This window comes from Poecilia mexicana, unplaced genomic scaffold, assembly GCF_051168715.1.
Source record: "Poecilia mexicana isolate PSO_F unplaced genomic scaffold, ASM5116871v1 scaffold_16, whole genome shotgun sequence".
Taxonomy (NCBI): Eukaryota; Metazoa; Chordata; class Actinopteri; order Cyprinodontiformes; family Poeciliidae; genus Poecilia; species Poecilia mexicana.
Genome location: NW_028263385.1, coordinates 10,170,182 through 10,189,037, shown reverse-complemented (window position 1 = coordinate 10,189,037; position 18,856 = coordinate 10,170,182). Strand labels below are relative to the sequence as shown.

Below are 18,856 nucleotides of genomic sequence, written 5' to 3'. Positions count from 1 at the left end.
TTGTATTTTAGACTCAAATTATAAAGGTGAAATGGCTAAACAAAGGTATAGTGCTTACAAGTATATATGGTTCTTTTTAATCATTTTGAAGTTGTTGTTTAATATCGGCTATCTATGATTTGCTTTTATCTCAATTTCTGGCCTGTTAAACCTGCAGAGTCACTATCCTTGTACAGCAAAAGCCTCATTGTGTTTGCAATTAGGGGAATTACACGTTGCCAAACCTTTAAAGTTATTCTTGGAAATTTACTGCAGTGAGTCACTTTGTTGAACTTGCATTATGCTTCTGAGGCCACTCCCATAAACACAAAAATCCCTCACAAAAAAATTCCTCACTGACCTTAATTTGTGAACTTTTCTAAAGCTGTCTGTGGTAGGAAGGTTTGATGCCAGAAAGACAATTTTTATACTTGTGAAATGCTTTGCAAAAATATTTAACTCATAATCCTTAGTTACTGAATCATTAAGCAGTAAATAGGTCATGTCCAGATCACTATTGTTGTATCAAAGTGATTAGAGTTAACTGCACTATATTTTAACCATTCATCTCACAGTAGGTGGCTAATTGGATCAATGGTTAAAATATAATTCAGTTAAGCCACTTTGAGTTAACTGAACTATATTTTAATCATTCATCTGTATAAATGGTTAAAATATAGCTTTTATGAGAATACCAGGTCACATACAGTGACTGCAACAATAAACCTGTGTACAAGAATTTTTAAATGTCCCCACATTCTCATACATAGAATAAAAGAACAGAAATAATAGAGTAAAAATATTATTATATTTTATTATACATTTTCCATAAGTGGGCAAATTCAGGTGCAACAAAGTGTAAGTAAGTAAGTAAACTTTATTTACATAGCACCTTTCACAGACATAAAAACCACAAAGTGTTTTACAAAAAAGGAAACACGTCAATAATAAAAGAATCTGAAATCAATGAACAAAATTAACCAAAAGTCAGTGTGAAGAGATAAGTCTATCTCAATTTCTCAATTTTTTAAATGCGTCAGTTGACTCGGAGCAGCGCATTGATAGAGGCAGAGCGTTCCAGAGCCTCGGGGCCACCTCCTGAAATGCTCTGTCACCACAGGTTTTAAAATGAGTTCTGGGAACCGACAGCAGAATCTGATTAGAAGACCTCAGAGTCCTAGACGGACAGAGAGGCTTCAAAAGGTCCAATATATATTTGGGAGCCTCACCAGGAAGTGCTTTAAAAGTTAAAACCAAAATTTTAAAATGAGTCCTAAAATACACCGGGAGCCAGTGCAAAGAGGCCAGAACAGGAGTTATGTGATCTGTTCTGTGGGTTCTAGTTAAAAGCCTGGCTGCAGCGTTTTGCACAGACTGAAGGCAAGCCATGGAGGATTTACTTATCCCCACTAAAAGGCCGTTACAATAGTCTAAACGAGAAGAAATAAAAGCATGGACAATCATTTCTAATTCCTTCTGTGATAAAATACCTCGCAACTTCGAAATATTCCTTAAATGGTAAAAACAGTTGTGAACTAACAATTTGCAATGATTGTCCAATGACAGAGAACTGTTGAAAAGAAGACCCAGATTTCTGAGGCTATTTTTATTCAAAGAGTTTAAAAACCCAAGATGCTTCCTGATTTCCGTGATTTTATCTGTTACGATAAGTGTCTCAGTCTTGCCTGCATTTAACTGCAGGTATTTGTCATTACCTGCAATCAGACAGGCAGTTACTGAGTTCAGTCAGTTTATAAAATTCAGAAGATTGAAATTAACGGTATAGTTGAATATTGTCAGCATACACATGGTATGAGACGTTACTGTAACAATTTAAAATAAAGCCCAGTGGGCGCAAGTACAATAAAAAGAGGAGTGGGCTCAAAACTGAACCTTGGGGCACCCCACATGACAACTGAGCAACATCAGAGTGAACATTGTTCATAAAAACAGTAAAAGACCTAATAAAATAAATAAGAGTTAAACCAGTTTAAAACAGTGCCAGAAATACCAAAAAGATCTCTTAATCTGTTGATAAGAACAGTGTGATCCACAGTGTCAAAAGCTGAAGTCAGGTCCAGTACAACAACACAGAGTAGTTTCCAGAATCAGCTGCCATCAACACATCACTAAAAACTTTTAATAATGCTGATTCTGTGGAATGAAATCTACGAAAACCAGATTGAAAGTGGCAGGTAATCAAAGCATATAGATTCACACCTGTAATGGGTAGAGGGGACAACTTGGAACAGAGCTGGCCTTCATGATGAGCTTATCTAACCACTTCCTGTCAGCTGTAGATAAGCTGTTGCTCCAACACATTACAGTAGGTGGCTGATGCGACCACAAAGACAAAAATGTCTTCAGAAGTGACACCTACTCTTCAAAAAAATCTCACTTTCCCTCAGCAGATAGAGTCTGCTCTGACCCTTCCTGTGAAGAGCATCAATGTCATGAGTCCAGTCCAGTTTAGTGTTCAGTTGAACACCCAGGTACTTATAAGACTTCACTATTTTAACATCTGTTCCCTGGATGTTCACTGGTGTCATTTTGGTGGGTCTGCGCCTGAGGAAATCCACCACCAGCTCCATATTTTTAGCAGCATTGATTAGGAAGCCCACTGGTACCAGTCTACAAAGTCCTGAGTCCACTGGACTCTGAGTCATCCTCGCCTATAATGAGGCCGACTATGGCAGAGTCATCAGATAACTTATGAAAATGGCAGCGTGGGTATTTGATGGAGAAAACTGCAGTTAGTATGAAGAGGAATGGTAATGTACCAGCACAGTTCCTTGTGGGGCCCTGGTTGGCACTGTATGGTGAGCAACCAGGGAGTTAGTCAGACATCAACTGGGGCATGTGGTGTTCCACTCCTGACCGAAGACACATGGACTAAAAGAGACAGAAAAAAGAAACTAATTTAATATTTTTAAAAATTCTGTCTCTATAACAATGTTTCTTTTAATTCATGTTGTTTTGGAGTTTTTTTTTTCTTTCTCTGGTTGTATTTAATGCCCTGGTTGGTAGTTAAATAATTGTCTAATCATCTTAAGAGCAATGTACATATCTTTGTCAGTGAAAAGCTGTAAAATAATTGGGTTTATTTTTCAAAAAAAGGTTACACAGTACATTTGTGCCACTGGTATAATGTGATCAGAAGTGCAAATAAATAGCTTATTCCAGCGACTTTCACAATGTTACATATGCTGTGACCATGTTAAATTTGAACTCATGCCTACTTAGGGACCTCCATCTATCCGAGCTTGGAATTGGAAAATTTCCACGATTCCTCATTTAGAAACATGTAGAAGACCTGTTTCTAAGTACTCTAAAATATAATATAATCACTAATCTATGTATGCAGGACATACTTGTTATACATGTATAAAAATATTCTTTATGTAAAAAATCCAGTCAAGCAGAGATCATTTATTTAAATACAGTCTCTTCAGGGTTGTTGTTTTTTTTTTGATGTAACAGATTTATCTCTTCTTTATAGCAATTTAAATGACAAGAACCTGCTTTTTAGGATCTCCACATTTTCCTATAGAGCATGGAACAAGCAAAAAAAAAAAAAGATTGCAAAAGGGTTAAGAGGACTGACTGGATGGAAACAAATCTCCTGTCTTCCTCGTTTTCATTCCTGCCTTTGGCATATGTAGCAAGGACTACTGATAACATGAGCCAGTCACAATGTGGGACATTATCTCAGCCTGTGGGACAAAGGGCAGGGGAAGAATGCATTTCAGTTTCAGAAAAGCACATGTGGTCACCAAGAGCAGAAGTTCCTAACATAGCTTCTGACACAAAATAACAAAGGAAGAGACTAGAGATGTGCCAATCAGGTTTTTTCCTGCTGACTCCGATCACCCATGAGGGCCGATCACCAATACCGATCACATAATAATGTTTTTTTTTGTCATAAGCACTACCAGTTACATTACGTGGAAAAAGGACCCATGAATTCACCATAATTTAGACAAAAAACTTGTTTTTAATAACGTTTTTCAAGAAAAAAAAAATCAAAACAGGTATTGTGCAAATTGTACTGCTATTGGTAAATCTATCTTTAACAGACTGAAAACATATGCAGGCTCTGAAGAGGCTAAATAATGCAAAGAGTCAAAATAAATTCTCTCAACATTGCCAAAAAATTCAAGTATAAAACTTTACATTCAAAGGCAAATACAAGTTCCATAACAATAAACGATCCTGAGTTACTGAATAAAAACTTCCTGATACCATGGCGGCTAGCTGATTACTGCTAGTTCTGATTGGCTGTTTCTGACTGAGCGCAGTAATTATGCAGAACAGGGATGATGAGATCGATTTTTTTTTTTTTTTTTTTTTAGAGATTATCTGTCTCATGTTAGGACAGCGAAAGTTTTAATTCGTATGTAAACTTTATTTTTTTTAAGTTAGATGCTGCAGCTTTAAACAGAGGTTCGGTGTGAGAGTCACTACCACATGGAGCAGAAGCGGCGCTCCGTCTGTGAAATACCTGTAGCGTAGCAGCGGCTCAACAGCGAGAGCAGAACCAGCGTCTTACATCGCAGCTCGAAGACTTAAATAATTTTGCAGTTTATTTGTTTAGCTTTCTGACCGTCATGCTAATCCGGGTGAGTGTTTGTAGCTGTGCGCTGCTTTACCTGCTATCTGATCGCTCCATGTCTTTTTTTTTTTTTACTGCAGTGAGCCTCGATGTAGCCAAACTCCGTCAAGTATGGCTTTGTTTTTATGCCATATTAGATTCGTCGTGTTGATGCATTTTGACGTGCTTCACCCCACGTGCTTCAATTTTCCGCCGCAACATGCAAACTTCCCCATTGACTCAGTGCATTAAAGTTCCACATCGCTTAGGATTTATTACTGCGCGTTTGCGCAGTGTGAAGAAAAGAGGAGACAGCTGCACAGGCAGGCTGCGGAATGACATGCAGGTGATCGGTTTGTGTGATCGGCAACAAGAGACCGTGATCGGCGATCAGCGATCATACACTTTTTCACGGAAATCGGCCGATTATGATCGGTGGCCGATCGATCGGCACACCTCTAGAAGAGACCCAAGCCATTAGTTGAGTAAGCAACAGGCAATGCATATGCCAGTGGTTGCCAAACTTTTTCTTCTGCGTCCCCCCCAGTGGTTTCCAAACATTTTCTGCCCCCCCCTATGGATTACAAATAGAGCTTTGGAGTTGACGTCACAGGATATGACGTTTTCGTCGCTCGGCGCCATGTCTGGGGTCCACAGACCAAAACAAACTATTCAGAACACCGGTGTTTTCATTGTATTACCAACCGCAGTAAAGTTGTTTTCAAGTTGGATACTGGATAAACCGAGCTCCACGGAGTAAGAGATGTTCAGCTCAAGGTTGATCCGATTTATGAACGCTAATTTCGGCCAGCTGTTCTTAAGTCTCTCCACAAGCGCTCAGAGTTTCACATTGCTGCTGTCAATTTCCGAACACTCCTGTGCATAAATGCTTTGTCTTGTGACCAACTGATACCAAAAAGTGGACATTCACACGAGGCACACCATCTTCTATTAAAATTTTAAGTCATATTCAATAATTTTAATATTAAATGTTTTCTTCAGTAGCTTCCAAATTGTGTCCCATTAACTCAACCTGCTTGAAATTGTTCTACTAGATTGTATAGATGAGGCACACTCACCTTTATTACATTCGAACACCTTTTATATATTTTTTAGCTATTTCTGCAGTCAAAATTTTTTATTTTTCTTAGCTTGTAGGTCATGTAACCTATTAACTCAAAATCTGTGTACAATTATTCTATTAAACTATAGATTAGGCATATTTTTATTCCATTTTGACCCCCTTTTTAACCAGAATTATATTTTTAAAAAAAAGAAAATTCATAAAATGTATTACCTCAGATGATCATCACTTGTTACCCGTAATGTTCAATTGCATAAAATTCTAGGCCAGGATTTATGTCATTACATGTTCACTTACCTGAAATATGTTAAATACAACAAATATTTATTAAAGTGTGGTCTATTTCATAAAATTTGTCACCTTTATTGTTTAATTACACATTAAATGTTTAAAGATGGGCTCTTTCATCTGGTTTGTGTCATGATGTGGCGGTGGACACAAATGCAGCAGGCAGTGGACTTACTTTATGTGGATGTAGAAACAAGGCTGATCTAACAATAAGAACTAAGGAACACAGAGCAAGAGAAACTAGAAGATCTAAAAGAAATAACCCAACTAGAATGACACAGAAAGATACAGACTCAGACCTGGAACAATAACTGAACCTATGGTGATCAAATTAAGAAATAAACATTACTAGAAGCCCTGCAGGGAGGCTGAAATAAGAAATAACTAGAAGGATAAAATAGAATAGTCATTAAAGAAGGCTTGACATGGACTCAGACAAACAAGGAAAAGCAATAATATTATTCTAACTACACTAAATACCATGAACCACTTAAGTGAATTGAAACACAAAGTTAATAAAATGAAAAGCAAAACAAACCCAAAAACCCAGTGTCTTGACAGATGTCTGATTATATAATTGTTTACTTTAATCACATAAAATATTTATTTAAAAATATAATCTCATTACATGTATGTTTATTACCTGAATATTTAAATATCAAATTGTTACTTAAAATGTGATTCTTTTCTTCACGTTTACATGCAACTTGAAGTGCTTGAATCAAACGATTCATGAATGTTTAATACATTAAATTATTAAATGAGAGAACAGCCACTTCCAACTGTATTTCAACACAAATGGTTCCTGTTCCTCTTCAGAGTCTGCAGCCTTGCTGAGCTCCTCTGCTGGGGTTCCTTCCTCCTCAGCCTCTCCAACTTGCTCCTCTTCTGTTGCCTCTGCTACTGTGTTTTCATTATTTACCTCTTCTGGGGTAAATAATGAAAACAGTCTCAGTAACCTGTTGATGGTTTTGCTGTATCGCCTCTTTAATTGACGCCCATGTCGGTCCGATGTTGTGGCGTTTACCTCAGTGACCCACATTCAGCGCTGGACCCCAGTCAGGATTGAGCTCATCCATTTCATACGTCGGTTTGCCTTTAAGAGGACATATCAGAACACATCGCTATTAAAGCTGTAAATTTGATAACACTAGTAAAATAGTTTACTTCACAATAATGTAATAACCTCGATGTCCACTGACAAAACTCGGACTATGCTACATAAACAATATTAGCCCGAGCTAAACAACAGAAACTGAACGTAAGAACACTCGGACAAAATCATAGAACAACATTATGACACAAAACCAACAAAGCAAATTTAGACACTCACCAGAAAGGAAATGTCTGGAGGAAACTTGTAGGTATCTGGGGATTTTGGAGAACGTGATATCAAGACGTGTCACCGCTGATACCAGGACATTTGTCTTCTTTTCGTTAGCACCGATAGCTTAGCCTCCTCACGTTGTTTCCAAGCAGGATAATAGTGAAACCAAAGTCCGTCTTATATCCTTTTACCGTTTCAGTCGTGTGATCGGACATTACAGACAATAACGTAGCAAGTTCGTACCATAGCTAAATTATTTTAAGTAACTTGGATTGAAAAAATCTGCGAGACTGTTTTTTTTTATACTGCGAGACTGTTGTCTATGGACCCCTAAGATGGCGCTGATACCCCTCCGACTAGAGCAGTGACGTCACGCTCCAAAGCTCTATAGCTTTCTGGTTGAAACGAGGCGTGTGACGGGGGAGGGGGGGGAATCGACTTTTTTGGGGGGAAAATGAATGTACGTAGCTGAAAATAGACACCAACATCGGTAGCCTACAAGGTACTGTATTGATATTAGCTAGTCATCTTTTAGCTAACATTACCTGCATCCAACAGAATTACTCAACTCAGTCGGTTAGGTTGGAGGGAAAAACTGTGAAAAGTTCTTTGCGTTTTGCTGGTTTGCTGCCGTGGTTCTAACACAAACCTACATAGCTCCGCACAGCAGCAGCAGGTCTCCTTCACAGGAGTAAACCCAGCGCGAGCGTCGTAGCGCTCATGTTGCGTTTAAAGGCGGCACGGAAAAACAGGTTACAACATGTTAACAACGGATTAAACAGTTTTAACTACTGATAAAAGTGACAGAGGACACAAATATGGGAAGTGTGGAAGCCTCTACAGGTAACTAAACGCAAAGTTAATTTATCAGAAAATGTACCTACATTCATTTAACAAATAAGAAAATAGTTTTAATTGTGAAAAGTTGGTCCACACGCTATGAGGTACATGCAATCGATACTTCGTCAGGGCTCTTTCTGCAGGAATTACAGGATTATCATCCTGTGGTGTGGCATATTGGCGATCAGTCTGAGACTAATGAGGTGTTAGAAAAGCTCAGCTTGCTTTTACATTGACTTTCAGCTCATCAGCATTGTTTGGATTTCTGACTCTCATCTTCTTAACAATACCTTACAGATTCTCTAAAAGGGTTTAGGTCAGTCCAGTTGTGATGGCCAATCAGGCAAAGTCATTATGACTGTATTAGTAACTACTTTTGACATTGTAGACAGATGAAAAATCAGCAGCTCCATATCATGTGTCAGGAGGGAAGTGCTCAAAAAACTTCCTGTTTGACAGCTGTGCTGACTCTGGACTTGCTGTAGCAGATGTCATAAAGTCAGTAGTAAATATGAAAACGCTGCACTGGATTTCAAGTAACTTGGATTTTGTGTCGCTCACCCCTATCTCCACAATTTGGAAACTTGGTTTCAAAAGGAAATACAAAACTTAAATCGCAAAAGAGCCTTTTTTTTCCCCTCAGCACCTGACATTTAGTCTGTTTCATGGATGGTTTAAAACAAGGAATGTAGTAGTTGTAACTATATTACTGGAATCTTTGAAGAAGTCTATTTCAAAATAGATATGTTTTTTAACCACTATTGTTTTGTGGAAAGAGTAGTCATCTTGTAATCCAAAAGTTGTGGATTTGATTCAGGCTTTCTCCTGTCACATGTCAAGGTGCCACTGGGCAAGACACTTAATCCCCAGTACCAATATGCATATTGGTAGATAAATGTTTGTAAGTACGATTGGGTGAATGTTGCACTTTAAGTTGTCAGTTAGAATAGGAAAGTGGTATATAAATTCAGTCCATTTATGGTTTAAAGAGCTGTGTATGTTGGACTTTGACAGCAGTGACATGCAGTCAAAAGACAGTTAAGAAGTAGTAAATAGATTTTTTTAGCATCATTGTAATATCAGAATAAATTCTATAATATACTGTGATCAAATTGGATGTTGTGGAAACACTGACTTCAGCTGCAGTTCACATCTTATGAATCTCCCCAAATTCAAGGCTGGAGTTAACTCTGTTTGTTGTGTACCTTCTTCTGCCACACTTTTTCATTTCACTAAAAATTATGTTAATATATCAATATCTGAACAGCAAAATTATTTAGCAATGACCTTCCATTGCTTTTTCTCATTGCCATTTTTGTAGAGGGTGTCAGCTGGACAACTTTCAAGTCAGAAATCTTTACCCTGATTATGGAGGTTGTATTGGAATATTTCTATACTGAAATGTTTAATGTTACTCTTATCAATCTGAACGCAAGGAATTAAGACATACACTTTACTTTTTGAATCAATTTACTTAAATAAACTATCTTTCTGATATTCCAAATTTTGTATTCTCTTTAAAAACCTGTATTAACTTAGAACCTTTTTTTTAATCAGGAAGCTCCCTCCCTGCCTGTAGGTGTCACTACAGTGGAGCACCCCCTCCTCCCTCCCTTTTATTTCAACCCTCTCTGTCCTCCTCCTCCCATCCAGTAAAACCTCCGCGAAAGGGTGTGCGTTTTGAAGGTTGTATGAAGCTATAATATCAAGGGAGACACTACGAGTCACTACAGAAGACCCTGTAACCGGAGCAGCGTTCATCCTATGTGTTTCCCTCAATTACCTCTCAGCTCAGCTGCCCCGGTGACAACCAAAGTGTCCTATCTTGAAAAACAGTGAAGATGCCGCTTACACGGATATTACCTGAAAGTTTGAATACCTGTGATGCGCAGTAAAAATGCGTTGTGACAGCCGGGCTGGTTCCCCTCAAGGTCAGAATCAACGTCGCCGCCTCACGGACGAACACCTTCAGGAGTCGAAGAGGAAGAACGAGCGCAAAGGAGGAGAAGGGGATGCGGTTGTCTCTTTGCCTCGATTCAGCATCAGCAGAGACATTTCTTACTAAAGACGCTGCTGGACACTAAAAGAGGAGAGGGTGAACTTGTAAAAGACGTCTGTCCGGAAGTGGTCTGTCACAGCGTTGGTTACTGAGGTAAAAATAAAAAAAACTCTTCAGCATCTTGCCGTTTCCTGCTTTCTTCCAACGGCAGCAACGGTCGGTGACGGTTTACCTGACCGCTGCTGCACGCGACGACGTTCAGTCACATCTACCTAACGTCAACTGACAAAAAAAATGGTCAGTTGGTTCGGTTTCAGGTAGCCGACTTGAACGGTTCGTGTTGGAAGAGTTGGTTAACTATTTCAACATTGCATAGTTGAAGCCAGCTCAACTTCCTTGCTCTTGAAGCGGAGTTTTCTTTCTGTTTACAGGGTAGTTTCTTGCTGTTTTTTTCTTCCAACAATGTTTTCGAGGATGGCACCGCGAGGTCGGAGTGGTTTGGGTCGGAGTTTAGCGGAGCTAGGATTGCTCCTGCTGGCGATACTGGTGCTGCTGGATGGCACCGTGCAGTCCCTCGAAGCAGCCACCTCCTCCGAAATCGACACCCATGAAGGGAAGCCCGGCACACATAAAAACATAAGCAAGAAGTCTTTCCCCGTCCTCGGCATCAAGTACGAAGACGTCAGTGTCCCCTTTGAAATTGCACTGTGGGTTCTTCTGGCCTCTTTAATGAAATTAGGTAAGTGTCATTCTATCATGTGGTTGTTACTTGGTTTAAAACCTTAGAATTTAAATCAACATTTTTCAGTTAGTACTAGCCATAAAGAAGGTTATGAAGTTCTCAATTAAAGGAGTCCTAATCATTGGTGTTAGGTGACCCTTTCAGTCATAAAGACACAAAGTTAAAATACATACTAAAAAAAATTAAATATAAATTTGGATATGTAGGGATTTAAAACTCTGTAACCATACCAGATTATAAACTTCTATAATAAAGCAACAGTCATCTCAGCTCCAAGTCTCAAACACAGTCTTGTACAAGTAATAGGTTTTAAGATCAGTTAGGGCTGCAAGATATTAGAAAACATATTGCAATAACATAGCAAATATAAAGGACATATCTTTTATAGATAGCAGTCATTTTTCTAACTTTAATTATATTTTGACATCATCACAACATCATGTTTACTCTCTTTAAGCTTTAAGACATTGGTCATTTAGTTGAGATATGGACATAAAAACAATTAAAATATTTTCAGGTGGAGGAATATATGTTTGGAAAGTAGAGGTGTTTTGCATAATACTAGAAAATATCTTGCTAAAAATTTAATTCAAGCTCCTCTGTGATTACAATATTTCATTTGATATATTGTTTTTCTTGATGTCACATTTAAACATGTGACATCAAATGCTCACTTATGCAGTGTGAACACACCCAGATGTTTGTATTCACTTGAATCATATTGATGCATACAAGTGCATCAATATCAATATCTGAATAATGCATCCTTATTTTATGATCTGCTCTTTCACAATTACATCTTTATAAACTCAGTGATAAAATTTTGGTTCTTGACTGAAAGAACCAAAATTTAATTGCAGTCAAAGAAAGTTTAAATGGAGATGAGGTTTATTGTTACTACTAGTACTAATATTTGAGGTTTATTTTCTAGTATTCAGAATGATAGAAAAGCTGACAACAGTATTTTTTAAATTAAGAAAATGCTACTTCTTTCCACATTACTGAAGTGTATTTACCATAACTAGACCTTTCGGAATAACAAGATTTGCTGGATGATACATTGTCCCAGAAATTATTGAGATAAACGATAATATTATTGTTTAGAGACCTTTTTGAAATAATATATGGATAATAATACATAATAATAAGTTGCCCTCTCAAAAAAAAGAACAAACTTTAATTTTGTTTTAAAAAAACAGCAACCAGAAACAATAAATAAAATGGACGTAAAAACTACGTAGAACCGAATCCATAAATAAAACGCATTAAGATGTCTCTGTAAACAAAATTGCCCTTTAAAAGATACTAATCATCAGAATAGAAATGATCAAGAATAGAAATGTCATGTGATTAATTAATTAATAAGAATTAATCAATTCATTGCATCAGGTTTAACCATAGCTCCACTGCCATAAACCAAATAATAGGACCATTTTCATTCCTCACATCCATGGAATCAGCTTGTTAGCTTGTCGTAATTCTGTTTCAAACTACTCTTTATTTTTTTTTGCAGCTGCCAACTTTTTTTTCAATTTCATAAATTTATCTTGATTGATAGCTCTCTTTAGTTTTTGTCATTTTAATTTGCCTGCTTTTATGGGGGCGAGGCAGACAAACCTCATCTAAAGAAACTGGTAAAAATCAAGAATGGTCTGTTTTCGAGACAGTACCATCTTATTTACTAATCTAATGTCCTAAAAATGCCATCAGTCCATCAGTTTCCATCAGTTTCTCAACAGTTTCGGGTGCCTACTAAGACCGTAACTTGTAAGCTTACATAACACGTTTGACCGGAATAGCGCAGTAGTTTCAGGTTGAACCTTTAAGGCAGGTTGCTCCTTAGATCGGTTCACTTAATGCAGTGAGGATCTTTTAAAGCTGCCTCCTACAGTGATGACTAAGCAGTTTAACCGACAAGTCTACATGTAGGAAAATAACTTTTATATTTTGCAAGTTTTCCAAACATGACCAACACATGATGCTCTGTGGTAAGACAGAGTCTTGCGGTATTTATGCAAGAATTATTTTAAAAACAAAAGGCTTTCCCGGGTTGACCCATTTCAGGAGTTCATTCAGTTTTTGTGAGCAGTTGGGGTGTGCACCAAAGCATTTTTTCTGTTGATCTCATTTGTTTTCTTTCTCTTTGAACCCTTCTCTATCTTCAGCTATTCCCTCTGACTTTCTGTTCCTTCTTGTGGTGTGCTTCTGTCAAAACACCGCATTGTCCTCAGCTTTTCTTGTTTTGCTTTTTTTTTCTGAGAGCTAGCAGCCTGTCACTTGACTGTTACATCAGGAGCCTGATTGAGCAGCAGCTTGTAGGCAAGAAGGATGCTGCCTCAGTGTCTGGGCAAGGAGCCCAGTGTCTCAGGGGAGAGGAGAAGCAGAGAGGGGCCACCTGGCTCTAGTAAGATTTCTTGCAGGACACAACTCAAGGACGTAAAAAGAAAAATGGCAGCATGCGGAAAGTAAATGAATTAATCAACAATTGATAAAATAATAAACAACAGACAAGCAGAAAGTAATTGGTCTTGAGACGGTGGTTTGGAGGATGTTTGGTGGGTGACTTAAATGTTGCTGCTATAAGAGTCTATTTTGGCAGTTTTTCTTGTTCCTAATCGAAGACTTTCTGTAAGCAGGTTCATAGGCCATTTATCTCTTAAGCTTTGTCTCTGTTTTTCATTCAGTTTTAAATATGATCTTTAGGCACTGTAGCTTTCAGTCTTCTGGCAGGACATTTTTTGCAGAAAACTTATCAAGTCGATGATTAACTGAGGGATGATAGCCCATGTGTCAAGTCTTTGATAGGTTAGGCATGACATAACTTCAAGATGCTATTCTTCTGCTGTACTTTTTCTTCCAATTTAGCTTAAACAATCGATGCACAAACTGCTACTATGGTTAAGTACCAAATAGGGCATGCATTTAGTGAAAAGGCTGAAGTATAGTATCATTTTCAGATATTAATTTGAATTGCTGATTAAGGAGGGCGGCAGTGGCCCGAGTGGTTGCACACATGGCTTTCACCCCAAAAGTGTTTTTTGCACCTCACTATCTGCTGAAGGTGTTGACATGAAATGGGGAAGTCATTTCCCACATCTACCCTACCTAACAACCAGGAGATAAGATGGAACGAGTGTGACATAGTGATAGAGTACAATTCAAATACAGCAGCAGCACAACGAAGCATGGGTCCAAGAAGAGCATCAAGGCTTTATCTTGGCTTTGTTTTTGCAATGTTACAATGCACAGCATAAAGGTAAAATTTTGCAGTGTAGTTTATTTTGTTTTCATAAAATAGTCCTCTAACTTCAGAGGGAGCATTTATCTGTATTCCTATATTTATCTGTAAACAGGAAAATAAAATTAGGTTGTCCCTGATCCGTGTTGTGATTGGAATATATAACAGCAAGAAGCTAAATAGACACGACTTTACAGCCAGTGATTCCTAAAATAGGTTGGTGTCTTATCAAATGTGCATCTGGCACTGATTGTCCTGGTGAACGTTTGTGTTTCAGTTTGATAACAGCCACCAGAGATACAGGAGTAGACAGTGGGACACACCTGTGTGAATTACCTTGATACTTGTGAAGCTTTGTGTCCTGCATCCCCCTCCCTCTGGCGAGGTTGTTGTAATAGGCTAGGCTGGTCCAGTTGGGTTCGCCCTCCTTGTATGATTCAGAGCTGACCAAATATTCTCAGAAAGACTGTGTTGCCTCAGTGTAAAAATCAATGAAAGCATTGCAGTTTCATTCAATAGCTGATACATGAGCTTAGTTTCTGCTGTAGCTGGAGTTTGGCTGCAACCCAAAACGTGTTTTTCCTCACGTGGGAGAGAACACCATAAAGAGCATCAGTTAAACAAGTTCTATTAGAAGATGTTTTTCTTCAGTTTATGGGAGATTAATGAAATTGTTATATTTTATTAAAATTATGACATTAAAACCCTTTATTATTGATTAATGTTATGGTGATATTTGTTTAATGTAATTCACAGTTAGTCAGCATGATTTGTAAAGAGTCATAAAACAATATAAGAATACTATGAGATGTTTCCTGTGGTTAAATAAGCTGCAAATTTTATCAGCCACAAAAGATTATGCTTGCTGAATACCACCACCATGACATCAAATCAGTGTTACAGAAATCTTATTTTTAAGTGTAATATTATTAGTGACCTTGCTATTTTAACTGCTGCTGAATACCTAATAATGGAGAAATTAACATGAAGTGTTTTTTTTGTCTGTCTAGTAGTACTTATCACATATTTATTACTTTTAAGGGATTTTTTTAAATGATTATTTTTGTGGTGTTTTCTTAAAAGACTAAAAACTATATCAGACATGGACACAGAGGATGAAAGTGGCCACAGAGAAAATGGATTGTTGACTTGTCCTTGGCCTTAAGAGGAGGCTTAGGTGGGACACTCATCTATTCATGAATTCTCAGAAGGCATTTGGCGTCAGGGGTTTGAAATGATTGTAGCCTGACAGGTCACACTATGTAGTTGTTCAATGTGTACTGAGAATTTGGTTTCCAAGCAGAAGAGAGAGTATACATTTATCTTCTATACCTGCAGCTTGTTTAGCAATTGTTAAAAAAATCACACTTACTGTATTCTGATGAGTAATCTCACTTTTTTTTACATTTATTTTTTTTAGATTTTTATGATGTTGGTGGCCTTTATTCATCAGTTACTTGAAGGGCAGAGTGGACAGGGGAGACCTGCAGTAAAAGGCCCATGGTCAGGAATAGATATCAGATCAACTGCTTTGAGGACTATGTTCTCTGTATGTGGTGCACAGTCACTACCCTTTCAAGTCCTGTTTTTATCTTTGTCAATACTATGTTCGGAATGCTGAAGTTGTTAGAAACATGTTGCTCAGACGAGGCTGCTTCCTAAAGAGACATTCCCAGAACCTAGAAGACAAAACAAGGAAATGTTGCTTTAACTAATTTGTCACTCATTTAAAACCTTTAGCTACTGGATTAATTTATGCGTTAGTTGTTGTGGAGAAGTGTGGAAACTCATCAGTAACCTGAACTTTAAAACTGTCCTCATCTATAATGCTTATATAGAAGAAAAAGTCCTAGTATTGCATTAGAAAGCACAGCTTGTTAATTTCGAGGCAATGTCAGAAACTGTGCTTTTCTTTTCTTTACTATGTTATTTAGGTTAAGACTTGGACAAGAAGACTTCCAGGTTTATTGACAAAGAAGGTTATCGACTTTCTCCTATTCTTAAGTACCACTGTATTTGTGCAACATTTCTGGAGTGAAAGACTTAAGTCAATCATTAAAAGGGCTATTATTATGTATTTTCAGGCACATAGTTACATTTTACTACACAGTCAAGTAACTGTTAAATTCAGTTGTTATGAAAATGTTTTATACATTAAAAATAACTTAAAATAAATTTGACTTTGCATTATAGCATTTTCTGATACCTTGAAATTGCCCTCTGGTTCTTTAAGAAGGTAATGCCCTTTCCGTCATTCCCTCTTTAGCAAGACAGTGCTTCTCCATGATGTTGCTTGCAACCATTTTTAGGAGAGTTGAACTGAGAAGTAATTCATATAATAAGCTCAGTAGATGCACAATTCCACCAGGTGATTGCTAATTGCAGCTGCCACTAGTCTGGTGGAGCTGGCTGGGGGAGACATAGAGGAGGGTAATGAAGCTCCAAGGTGGCGCTTTGAGTAAATAGGCAGCGCTTTGTATGAGCAGGGATTAAGAATGGTTGCTATGGGAGATTCAGGAATTCCTCAATCATGCATGAATGAATCAAATAAATACTCCAGGCATGTGTCTATGAGACAATAATATAACATGATATACAGCACAAAGGCATAATTTTTAAGGAGAAAATTATGTACATTAATCTATCAGCAGCAAACTCTGTGTCTAATGACCTTTGTCCTTCTTTTCTCTTTTGTAATTCCAAAACTTAAAAACGAAAAAAAAAAAAAAGTCCATCTGAGCTGAAAAAAATTTGAAATTCCTAAAGTTTGATCAATTCTTTTATATATCATCATACATATCATAGACATCAAACTTCACAGTAAACACAACATATTAGGAGCCCAACACTTTGTAAGAACAATGTCCAATAGTCAAAACAGCCTCTAATAAATTCCAATAAAATTATTTTACAAAAAAGCTGTTTCGGAGTAGAGCAATCTTGCTGAAGCCTGGGCACATTGTAATTGCTGTCTGAGATGAATGGGTCTTTAGCATCCAACTTTTTATCCAAAGTTAATCTTGAGAATTGCACTAGAAAGTACTGTGGCTTAACTTTGCTACCACAATAAAATCTGTTTTCCTATCTGTACTGGGTGCTTCTTATATCTTCCTTTTTGTACTTCTCAGAATTCTAATATAGCTTGCAGTTAACCTAACAATCAACGCTTGTTCTAACATGTTACAACATTTCCTCTGTCTAAAACACCTTGAGTCTTGGTAAAACTTTTTTTTCTAGCGAGCTCAAAAGCAGTAGCATTACTTTGTAGAGAAGAGTGTTAAGACCTGCTGTCACAATATGTGGAACAAAAGGGGAAACTTGAGCTTGCTATCGTGCTTCAATGATTTGAGCTTAGTTTCACAAGGATTGCATGTCCGTTGTTTTCTAAAGAATGTCTCTTACGAGAAGAAATGCAACAGGCATCGCAGAAACTCTCTTCTAGGATCCTGTTGTGCTTTCACACTTTCTGATACCTGTCAATAGTCCATACATTAGTGTCTGAAGATAGATGTACAGCTTTTTCTTTTGTTTAAATGATCATGCTCATAGATTGAAAATGAATACTTTGTATTCATTAGTTAGAAAAACTATTATATTGCCCTCTTTTAGCTTTTCTGAGAAAGGTGATATAATAAAGGATATCAAGTAAATTGTAAGATGAATCGTCCAGAGTTATTCACGTGGCAGCGTTGCATCCATTACCATGTAACAGAAGCCATCTTGTGAGAAATCGTCAGTAGAAGATGGCACTGCTATGTTCATATATCTCACCATGGGTTTTGTTGAGCCAACCCCGCACCAGGCCTTAATAAATAATTCAAACCAATGGCAGTCCTGCATAACTGGTTGTGCAGAATAGACAACAGTAAACAATGAAATGATGACTCAGAGCTGCTTATCTGTACTACACCACTGTGGTCATGAACAAGACCTCCATCACTCCGAGGTAAACGTGTTTCATGACATTTATGCGAAATCCAGTCTGTTACACAGTGGTGTTTGAGAGCTGGTCAGCTAATTAAATGTCACTGTTTTTATAACCATAATTAAACAAATGTCCCATCAGTCACACTCTTCAACAAAAAGTGTTTTTAAATGTGCTTTTTTTTCTCTCTCTCTCTCTCTTTTGTGCTTGCTCATTGAAACTAATGCAGTTGCCAACGGTGCCCAGCTAGTCACCTGGCAACAGGACAATGTTCCTGGCTTTGGAAATGATGATGTGTGGCAAGCATCAGGCTATGTCGACACTCTGTACACTTACAGAAATGAAAGAGCTGCCACCCTTAGCTGGTTTTATATTATCTGGCTCCATAAAGGCTCTCATGAAGGAATAAAGCACAGGACACAGACAGTAGTGTTGCTGTTAAGCAGCCATCACAAATGACCTGAAGTTGGTATTTGTCAATGCAAAATAAAAAAAAGAAAAAATGTAATTTTACAATGTTTAAGAACATGCCTTTACAAAATGACTTGAACTTTTTCCTCATTTGGTCATATACTACAAATTTTATGTTCTTTTGTTTTATATGACATTCCAACACAAATTACTGCATACTTGTTTTATGAAAACATCTGAAAAATGCATTGTGCATTTGCATGTGTTATTATTTTAAACCCTACCATTGCAGCTCTGGCTGTATGTGTTCTGCTTGAAGGTGAACCTTTGACCAAAGCTCAATCTTTAATTCAGCTCCATCCATCCATTCAGCTCAACAGTAGCTTTTTTTCTGCCACTTTTCCATTAACTTGTGGGGTTCACAGCGGTAAG

The 18,856-nt window shown here is 37.6% G+C and overlaps 1 protein-coding gene and 2 long non-coding RNA genes across 4 annotated transcripts in view; 1 reads left to right on the top strand and 2 right to left on the bottom strand.

Annotated features, from left to right (window-relative positions):
- Positions 1–768: 768 nt before the first annotated feature.
- On the bottom strand, positions 769–10,064 carry LOC148154979 (uncharacterized). Its single transcript, XR_015765663.1, has 2 exons — positions 9,989–10,064; positions 769–2,871 (listed from the first exon to the last, which is right to left on the bottom strand). It is a non-coding gene; the product is annotated as an uncharacterized LOC148154979 (long non-coding RNA).
- On the bottom strand, positions 6,507–9,679 carry LOC148154980 (uncharacterized). Its single transcript, XR_015765659.1, has 2 exons — positions 7,276–9,679; positions 6,507–7,038 (listed from the first exon to the last, which is right to left on the bottom strand). It is a non-coding gene; the product is annotated as an uncharacterized LOC148154980 (long non-coding RNA).
- slc9a1a (solute carrier family 9 member A1a) overlaps positions 9,760–18,856 on the top strand; it is a 39,370-nt gene continuing 30,273 nt past the window's right edge. Inside the window, exons 1-2 of one of the 2 annotated variants that reach the window (XM_014985008.2) lie at positions 9,760–10,261; positions 10,540–10,847. In XM_014985008.2, coding sequence (XP_014840494.2) covers positions 10,571–10,847 — 277 coding nt within the window. In that variant the 5' untranslated portion in view covers positions 9,760–10,261; positions 10,540–10,570. The remainder of the gene's footprint in view (positions 10,262–10,539; positions 10,848–18,856) is intronic. The other variant, XM_014985017.2, reaches the window with a different exon arrangement.